The sequence below is a fragment of the Vigna umbellata genome, chromosome 3, assembly GCF_029865625.1.
Source record: "Vigna umbellata cultivar VRB3 chromosome 3, Vumbellata_1.0, whole genome shotgun sequence".
Lineage (NCBI taxonomy): Eukaryota > Viridiplantae > Streptophyta > Magnoliopsida > Fabales > Fabaceae > Vigna > Vigna umbellata.
In genome coordinates this window covers 34,778,366-34,788,988 of record NC_142167.1, presented here as the reverse complement: position 1 = coordinate 34,788,988, position 10,623 = coordinate 34,778,366, and the positions used below count along the sequence as shown (strand labels likewise).

Below are 10,623 nucleotides of genomic sequence, written 5' to 3'. Positions count from 1 at the left end.
ATCCTAGTAAAATATTTCTAGCCATCAGAAGTTGTTGATTTATCAATTTTTGTTATTAAGTTAAACATTTTCCTTATCATCTTCAACCTCATTGAGAGAAGTATCTTCCTTTTTGTCATTGACATCAATATTCAGATTATCTTTACTAATTGACTCATCCATCAAAAGTTACTAAATCCTAATACAATAGAACAATAACACAAATTAATTCAGTTTATTGATAAAGAATAACACAACTATTATTGTAAACACATTCGAGGAAGGCAGAGAATAAATACTAACCTTAAATAGAGTGATGTTAAGCTATGCAGTGCAAGGAGAGGTGGTGTTTGTCAGTCACGTGTTTGGTTTGAAAGATTTCAGAGCAGAATTAGTCTGGTCTGGAGGATATGAGAGGAGAATTAGGTTGACAATGGTGGATATGGAAAATAGCATAGAATTAGGGTTTTAAAGAATGAACGTTTAGATTTTAAATTATATCGGATTGCTGGATTGACCTATCGAACTATCGAGCTGAGCAGAATGAACTAAAACAAATTAACGGAATTAAAATGTCATCTCCATCTACTCTTTAGTCCGGGCTGGTGGGCTGACCCGTCAGACTCAACTTTGTTTTTTCACCCTTATGTTTAATTAAGAATAATCATATATATTTATGTAGTTCTTACCAAATTTTAAGTTAAAAGTGATTTTTTTTTCCTTCTTTAATGTTTACGTTTTCTTTGTTTATTATCTAATTCTATTTGGATATGATAAATGTTGAGTGAACAAAATTAAGTTAATTTTATTTTTAAAAATGATAAGTTATAAATTTGAATATGACAATAAACTTGTGCATTTAATGGAAATGAAGAGAAGTAAGTTTCCTACCCCTGATCATGATCGTCTTAATTATGTAAATTAGAGTAATTCAACATGTTTACAATAAAAATAAAAATAAATTAAATTCTTTCATAATGGTCATTTGTAAAAATTATATCATATAATCTTTTAGGCTTTGTTCACTTGAGATTTGGGGAGAGTGATTGAGAGGATTTGAATGTAAATTTTTGTTGTTGTTTATTTGAGTGAATTTGGAGGTAGGTGAGAGTGGATTTGGAAGTAAAGTTTCTGAGAATTAGTGTAAGATTTGATTGATGTAACAAATTAAAAAAATTTAGTTCCAAATCCACTCTCACTTACCTCCAAATCCACTCAAATAAACAACAACAAAATTTACTTTCAAATCCTCTTAAATCCCCTCAATCACTCTCACTCAAATCCATTCAAGTGAACAAAGCCTTAGAGTTTATATTCTTTATAGAAGAAGTTTGTTCGTTTTGATCAATTATGAAATTAGTTTCTATTATTTTAGAAAGGATATGCAATCATTTTAATTCACAAAAATAGTTTAGTATGTAGTAGAGGAAGGATTCAGACTTGATAGGAGGAACTTTATCATTGACACATATTGCATCCTTTGTGTCTCTTGGGATTATTTCAAGTAATGGAAATTCTTATTTATATTTTGAGTAAAAATTTTTTGACACACCTAAATATTTTATATTCATTTGACAGTACTCTTATTCACTTTTTATTCTCTTCTTTCTTGAAATAATATAAAAGTTTACATTTTTTTTATCATTTTTTAAATGAATGTTAAATAAATGTAAATGTGTGTTATGATATAATTATTCTTATATTTTTTGTCCATCCTCACATAAATATAGAGTTGAATAGATTTTTTATTCTAATATAATTTTTTTCAACTTTGTGTGCCTTTACATTATCTTCAATAATTGGCCGCCAATAGTGGCTAATCTAATTTCTGCCATTGCATGAACAACTTAGTCATGTGTCCCATTATTCGGTTGTTCAGTTTTTCATGGGTTTTGTTTGGACAGTTGCTGTGCACAGTTCAATCACATGCAAAGTGCTATGCTTATACTTTCGGGCCATTTTGATGTTTTCACAATATTCTCATATTGTGATTTTGTTTATGTAAACCATTACCAGAAATTATGTTGTTTATACATATTAATAATTAAACAAATTTGTGCATATTCTTATAACATGAAACGCAAGATTATTTCTAACTAAATCAATTTAATCTCTTATTTTCAATTGTTTTACTAGAAAAAAATAATTGGAAAGTTTTAACAAATAAATTTTATTTTAACAAATAAATTTTATTTGTGTGTATTTTATTTTCTAAATTTGACTCAATCATTTTTGTAAATTATATAAATATCGGATAAAGAATTGAGAAAATAAAGGTACTATTTGTTCTTATCACCAATACCTTTTCAAAATAAAATAAAAATAAAAATATTATACTTCAAAGTGGATAGTCATATATATATATATATATATATATATATATATATATATATATATATATATATATAACGATTTATTTTAATAATATTCTTTTAACAAATTTAAGATGGGAATAGATATTGAAATTATAATAAGAAATTTCAAACTATAAGATTCTAAAAAGAATTTTAAATAACCAAATCCTAAAATTTTAGTTTCTAATTGAAAATAGTAGATTTGAAAAGTTTCCCGCAGCTGGTTTCTTGTTTGTTTTTCTTTTATTAAATATAATAAAAGTATATTTTAATAATTACTTTTTAAATATTAATTTCTTAATAAATTTCAATTTCTTAATAAATTTCAATTTCATAAAAAAGTCACATTTAAGAATGTTATATTTGAAAAATTAAATTAATGTTATATTAACTATAGTAATATTTAAGAATATAGTTATTACGAAAAATTATTGTTTCATAAATTAAATTTGGGTTAAATATGTTTTTAGTCCCTAAACTATTGGCCGTTTCTGGTTTTCGTCCCTCTTTCAAAGTAAGGTACGATTTGAAAGTAAGGTACGATTTGGTCCTCAATCTTTTCGAAACTTTGTTTTTAGTCCTCGAAAACTAACACCGTTAAATATGTGCTGATGTGTCTAACGTTTCTGTCCACGTGTTCTTGGTTTTTTGCTGACGTGTGTTAAGTCGAACTGATTCCTCTTTAATCTTGAATGAAATTGGTACTCAAAATCAGTTACAATTGGTGTTGGTGTTGCTGTTCTTTGTTTGGGTTTGGTTCGTGGTTCATCTGCGCGTGCATTTTCGTGGTTCATGTGTTGGTTATTTGCGTTTGGTTCGTGAAAGAAAGGGATTTTTTTGTGGTTTGTTGAGGTGGTTCGTTGAAGAAGAAAGGCGATTGTGTGTGGTTCGTTGTGCAAGGTAATTTTTTAGTTTAAGTTTAACTTGTTTTCTCTGTGATTCGTTGAACAAGAAAAGCAATTGTGTGTGTAATGGGCATTCCGCTGTGCATTGTCAGTCTAATGTGGGAAGTTTTCATTTGACCTTGTAGGAAAAATGGTTTTTGACGTGTGTTTGTATCATATGGGGAAGTTCATGAAGAACAAGGGTCTACAATATGTGGTAGGAGAGATACATGTTATTAGGGGAATCGATCCCGACATGTGGTCATACTTTGAAGCTGTGGGATTTGTTAGAGAATTCAAGTACTGTGGAGAGTTCAAACTTTGGTGGAAGGGTTCCAAACAAAAGGCAATGAACAACCTCAGACCACTGACAGATGACAGAGAAGCCCTTTTGTTGGCTAACTATGCAGAGGCAAATAAGGAGGAAGTTGAAATCTATGTTCAACATGGCCAACCCAGTCAGGCAGAGGAAATTTGTTTTCTTACATTTGGTGAGGAGGCAGAGGAAGTAAGAGTACAGGAGATGGAGGAAGAGGTTGTTATGGATGAAGAAGATATTGGTGGGGTGGAGGGAAATGTTGAAGTAGAAGACTTGGTAGTAGATGACGAAGAGGGGAATGTTGAGGGAGAAATTGTGGAAGAGCAAGAGGAAGAGGGGAATGTTGAGGGAGATGAAGAAGAAGGTGAAGAAGAACATGAAGAGCAAGATGAAGATGAAGAAGATGAAGAAGAACATGAAGAGGGCAATGTTCTTGAGGATGAAGGGGTGGAAAATGTTGATGAAATTGAAGAGGAGAGAATGGCAAATGGTGATGATGGGTTTGGGATGGACAATGTCACGGTAGAGGAAGAGAGAAGAAATATTAATCCAGTTTTGGATAGGTGGAAGAGAATGAAAAACAAAAATACAAATGTTAGGAGCACATTTGTAGATAGTGAGGGGGCATTTGTCATTAACGAAGAAGTTGGAGAGCATGAGATAAATGAAGTTTATGATACAGAAGAGTTGTCCTCAAATGTAGATAGTGAGGAGGATAAGAGGGACAATAAAAGGCACTTTCCAAAGTATAAAGCAGAAGATATGAGTAAGGGATTCAAATTTAGATTGGGAATGGAGTTTAAGTGTTTGAAGGATTTTAAGAGTGCCGTACAGGAGCATAGCGTTTTGAATGGAAAAGAAGTGAAGTTTGTGAAGAATGATTTGAAGAGGGTAAGGGCAGTTTGTAAGAAGGGGTGTGGTTTTGTTATTATGGCTAGCAAGGTAGGAAGTAGGCAAACCTTTAGAGTCAAAACTCTAGTTCGGCACAAGTGTGGAAGGGGTTTTGGTAGCAAAAGTGCAAATGTACAATGGATTGCACAGGTTTTGGTTGGCAGATTTGTCAATGTTGCAGGCATGACAGTGAAACAAATCATAGATGAAATACAAAAGTCATATAGTGTTGGAATAACTCATTGGAAGGCTGGAAGAGCTAAGAGAATTGCAATGGATTGTTTAATGGGTGATGGAGAACGACAAATTGTAGGGTCTCAAGGAAGTTGTAATTCAAGGATGTAATTTCAAACAATTTGTAGTGGTTGTAGGGTCTCAAGGAAGTTGTATTTAAAGTAGTGCCTGTAGTGGACCACTTTTTTGTCTTGTAGTGATTGTAACCCTTTAAAGTATGTTGGGACCACTATTTGAACGACTTGTTTATTAATCAATATGGACCACTTTACTTTGGTTTTACTTATGCTGTAACTGGTTAAGCTGCTGTCTGCTATTAGTCCCTCTGCTGTCTGCTTTGCTTTGCTTTGCTTTGCTTTTTTTTTATGTTGTAATTGCTTTTAGTGGTTTTAGTCCCTCTGCTGGGACAAGCTACAATTTGGTGGCAGTTTGTGGTTTTAGTCCCTCTGCGCATTTCCCATTCTAAACCACCACTTTTGGTGCTAAAGAGCAACTCATACAGTGATTTTTTCATCTCGAAGCTTTTAGCCTCTGCTGGCAGTTACTACATGTCAAATTTGGTAAAACAAAGTTGCTAAAATCATCACATTAACATTCCAAACTCGTTTATGCAAAATTCACATTTAAACCCCCAAATTTTTAGCACTTTTTCTGATAAGTTGCAGAATTGGTAGTCAAAGCTGCTAATATTTGCAAACTATATAACACAAATGCACATAACACAACCATCAGGGCACAATTCAACTGAACTTCCACATTTTATTCAATTTAAAACTTGCTTGTACATCCACAACACAACCTATCTAATTACAATTTACCTTCAACACAAACAGAATACAAAACATGGCTGTTAATGCCCATGACAATACAAAAAACACCAACATAATTTTGAAATTTTTTCTCTCTTCCTCTAATTTCTTCTTCAACTTGTCCTTCTTCTTCCTTAGATCCAACACCACATTTTCAATACACACTTCAACTTCTTCACTCTTCCTTTGTAAGCTTCCTTCCATTTCGAAATCTCCTTCATCAACCCATTCAAAGAAGTTACAGCTTGAATTACTCTGCAAATGAAAATAACAAATCACCAATACAATATTCAACACAATAAATAAAGCTTTTATTCTCACTTACTGTCCAATTTCTACATCTATAAAATAGTCTCCCTTTGTTCTTCAATGTAGTTGCCTTCAACAACAACAATCTTTCCCCACAACCACAGTTTTTTGAAGCTAAGTGAGAGGATCCACATGTTTGGGACATTCCAGAACCTATGCTCCTTGGTGTGCAACCTCCTCTATCACCTTTCATTTCCCTTCAAAAGTGATTAACAAACAAACTGAAGTTCGAAACCAAAACCCTATATCCCCAAATCCATCCATCATTTTAAACCAAAACAGAGACGAATATGAACTTACGTGCCCAACTCCACCAATGCCCAAGAAGGTGATATCCAAGCTTCAACCTTGACTTCGTCTTTGCTCAAATCCTTCACAGAACACTTTGCAGTGAAAGTAATAAACCAAACTTTACCAATGTTGGATTAACTTTGCATTTCAGCTGTAACAACACCTCGACAGAGACGTTAGAACACGTGGACACAGACGTTAGAACACGTGGACAGAGACGTTAGACACATCAGCACATATTTAACGGTGTTAGTTTTCGAGGACTAAAACCAAAGTTTCGAAAAGATTGAGGACCAAATCGTACCTTACTTTGAAAGAGGGACGAAAACCAGAAACGGCCTATAGTTTAGGGACTAAAAACATATTTAACCCATTAAATTTATAGTATTAAATTTCATAAATGTAATATTTAATAATATTATTGAGAACGTTTCTATTTTACATATAAATAAGGTTAAAAACATTAAAAAAAAACAGCTAAAAGCATTTTATATTTTATTTTTAAATTAAATAGATATAGTAAAATTAATTAATGTAATATTTAACGAAATTCTTAAAAAAAAAAACTTTATGACATACTTTAGTATATACATGTGTATGATATTAAATATCCTAAGAGCAAATGAAAACATAATATTGAATGATATTATTTTATCTTTAATTATACATAGTATCATATAAAAAATAAGTAATTAATACAATGGATGAAAAGGTGTTTTTAATGTTATATTTATACAAAATACCATATATAATATATTTATAGAAAAATATAGTAATCAGTGTATCAAATATTGCATTAATGATTTAGGTTGAGTGTGTTTTACTTTCCTCTAGCCGTTCAGATTAATGAGTGGATGCAACTTAAGTATATCTGACTTAAATATATATATATATATATATATATAGAAATCAGCAGAAGATCTCACAATAACTGTATTTAATGGATTTAATCCAGAGAAGATTAGATATGGTAGGTGTTACACAAAGCAAGCATTTGTCGTTTTATTTGGACTTTGGATTATTTAATTTGTTTGTTTTATAGAAAATGTCTGATATAATGGTTTCCTCGGTAGTTCTGACTTGGACATAGTTGTAAGGAATTGGACAAGAAGCACAAGGAAATGGATCAGAAAAATATTATACTATCTCTCTGTTTTCTAGCTCCATAGATGCCCATAAAAGGTCTTACAAAAAGTTCATGTAACCATTTTCTATTTGCAGTTACAGCCAATTCTTCCAGCTTGGTTATCTAATTTGTAGCCTAAATCCACCTCATTCTAGCTGTAATTTTAAGGTTCCATGTTGTTCCTATGCTCTGTAGTTCCCCCAAAGAATGTTCAGTAATTCAACAATAACTTTAAAGAATATAACTTTAAGATACCCAGTTGTTGTATTCATAGTTTTCTACTATCAGTAATAAGATATTTACTTTCATTAACTTCCCTTTTGTATTGTTTTGATAATTCACCAAAATCACCAACCCATTTGAAAAATTAAAGGACCCTTTAAGAATCAAAATATCTAAATCTATCTTGAATCCAAGCACCACCTTTCTCTGCTTTGGTTTTATAGGGTATGAGCAGAGAGGAAGGAACAAAAGCAGCATATAGTAATGCCATGGACCAACACAACAAATCCATGTTATGTCACCCCACTTGTTCAGAATCAAAACACATGCAAAGGTCGCCTAAAACGTGGGACCCTCAGAATACCATCTAAAATTTCCCACATGTAATCACATGATGGGTATGGAATGCCCAAACCCTTGTCACAAATGAACCACCACACAAAAAAACAGCACAGTTCCTTTGCAGCAAAGAGACACCACCAATCCACAATAAGCACCACTCTCTTTTCCCTCTTTTGCAAGTCAAGTTTTGAAACAAAGAAGAGCAAAAACTAAAATCATTACCCAACTCAAACCCCAAAAACTTTTTTAGCCGAAAAGGACACAAGCCACCACAAATGCCAACTTACACAGATAATTTAAATTACAAAGGGGCATTTTGGCCAACAAAAGTACCTACCCTTAACAAACAACCTCTTTCACTGGCTTATCATAACCCTTCTGCTATATATACCCTCTCTGTCTGACATCAATTCCAAGCACTTTACTTCCTACAATTGATTCCATGGCAGAGCTTGAGAGTCCTTCTGTTATGCCTAAGTTGATATCTTTTCTCTCTTCTCTGCTCAAAAGGGTTGCTGAATCTAATGATCTCAACCAGCAACAACTCCACCAAAAGATCTCCGTTTTTCATGGCTTGACTTGCCCCACCATCTCTATTCAAAGCTATCTTGAGAGAATTTTCAAGTATGCAAACTGCAGTCCATCATGCTTCATTGTTGCATATGTCTATCTTGATCGCTTCACTCAGAGGCAACCCTCCTTGCCTATCAACTCCTTCAATGTGCATCGGTTACTCATCACCAGCGTTATGGTGGCTGCAAAATTCATGGATGACTTGTGAGTATCTTAGTATAATCAAAACACTGATACATTTTCTTTTCTTTTCTTTTTCAAATCTAATACCCTTGAAGTCTGTCATAATCAATGAGGAATTGTAAAGCTTAGTCCACTCTGAAATTTCAGTGAGATGTTTCTTTCATCTGGTCAATCTAATTGACATGGAATGGAAGAGCAAATTTAAGACAATTCTGAGGAGTGCTTGAATTTCCTAGTAACAAATTGTTGTGGTTAACATGGTGGGGTATGATTAACGGTTAATCATGTGATTTAAGTATGTAGTGGTAATTTCGGAATGAAATAAGTTATAACATTTGTTTGAAGAGGTCAGATGATCAGATCCTTTCAACCAGATCAGAGAAAAAACAATAGAATTGCTCTGCCATTCCCGTGTTTGGAGATTGATGTTTCTCATGTTGATTTTGAAATACTTCATTTCAGGAGAAAAAGAAAATAAAATCTGTAATAAACGCAGATCTTGCATGTTAGTTTTTCCCTGTAAAATTTTCACTTTCTACCATAATAATTCTCTGTTACATAGTGGTAAATTGAAAACGACCATGTTTCTTAAAAGAATATAGTCTTGCTTGTGAACACTACTATGTCCAGGCTGGCTTTACCTTGGAAAGAGACAACCCACCCATGTGACCCCACCACTTTATTGCATGTACGCAGCAGCTAACTTTTAAAGACAATCATGAACTTCCTGAAAAACAATGTCTCTACACAAATCTATGGTCGAATTTAGCACAAGACATAAAAGGAAATGCCAAACTCTTAATGATTATTGACTCGCTTGTTTCATCTTAAAAAATTTACATGCTATTCAGCAAATTCCTCACTCTTTCACTTTTCTGTCACTCTTGAAATCCTTAGGTACTACAACAATGCTTACTATGCAAAAGTTGGAGGAATCACTACAATAGAGATGAATTTTCTTGAGGTGGACTTCTTATTTGGCTTGGGTTTCCATTTAAATGTAACCCCTGGTACCTTCCAAGCTTACTGTGCACATCTCCAAAGAGAAATGTTGCTGATGCAACCACTGACTTTGGCAGATTCTTCCCTAAGTTTAGGAAAATCACTAAAGGCACATTTATGCTTCAACGAGGATGAATCATCTTCCCATCAAAAGCAACAACAATTAGCTGTTTGATTTTCTTGCATTTTCTCAATGCATGTAATCAGTGCTCTAGCTGTAGATGTAGTGAACCTATTACAGATTTGCAAATTAAATCATTTTGCTCCTTTCTTTGTGTCTCCAATTAGTTTTTGTTTTCTATTTCTGAATTCTGGTTGATTAAATTATTTGGTATTGTACAGAGTTACAGATAACTGTCTCTTCTTTACAGTCTGGCTAGATAAGTCTAGTATTTTAGTTCTTCTGATATAATAATCAATGGTTTTTTGTATGGTTGAGACCGATTCTCGTCCACCTTTGGATTCCATAGGGGATTTGCAAATTGAACTGTCACTTAAACAAAGGGAAAGCTTTTAACAACATTTTAGACAGAAATGTGTGGTGACTGAGGAGTGCATGGCCATTTTGGCCATTAGAAGACAAAAGAATGATGTGCACAGTTCAATAGATAGGTACTATTTTAATGAAACTCTGTGCTAGTCTACAAGGAATAGGGTCCAGGGATCAATTACAGATTCAACATGTTACTTCAATGGAAAAAGACCGCTGAAACCTTAATTCCAATTGACATGAAAAAAACAATATACACATAATATAATATAAAAAAAAAATACTATATACATGTTTGTATACTTTTTCTTTTCTATGCTCAAGTGGGTATATGAATTACTAGGATCTTTTTCAGAATATTCAAGATTATCTTGGGATTATACTTTATATGATTGTGGCTTGTCTCAAAAGTGTCTTTTACTTTGTATCCACACAAATTATGTGAATTGTTGATCTACTGATATGTATACATAGATGTTCACTTGGGGTGTTAGAAAGTTTTTGATACTATGGTAGCTATACATCACAAGCATAATCACCGACATTCCATTCAACATCAAACAGATAGTGCATGCTAATTGACAGTTGGGCTAATTCTGCGGAAGTGAAGAAACA

General features: G+C 32.9%; 1 protein-coding gene across 1 annotated transcript; it reads left to right on the top strand.

The window, feature by feature from the left end:
- Positions 1 to 7,960: 7,960 nt before the first annotated feature.
- On the top strand, positions 7,961 to 9,785 carry LOC148202382 (cyclin-U4-1-like). The gene is made up of 2 exons (XM_088108688.1): positions 7,961 to 8,537; positions 9,414 to 9,785. Exons 1-2 carry the CDS (start codon positions 8,203 to 8,205, stop codon positions 9,691 to 9,693), a joined length of 615 nt encoding a protein of 204 aa, XP_087964814.1. The 5' UTR covers positions 7,961 to 8,202; the 3' UTR covers positions 9,694 to 9,785.
- The last annotated feature ends 838 nt before the right edge of the window (positions 9,786 to 10,623 follow it).

Excerpts from the sequence above, each read along its gene's own strand:
- LOC148202382 (XM_088108688.1), top strand. The coding sequence starts at position 8,203 with ATGGCAGAGCTTGAGAGTCCTTCTGTTATGCCTAAGTTGATATCTTTT. Across the intron at positions 8,538-9,413 it reads GCAAAATTCATGGATGACTT|GTACTACAACAATGCTTACT; the intron begins GTGAGTATCTTA and ends TGAAATCCTTAG.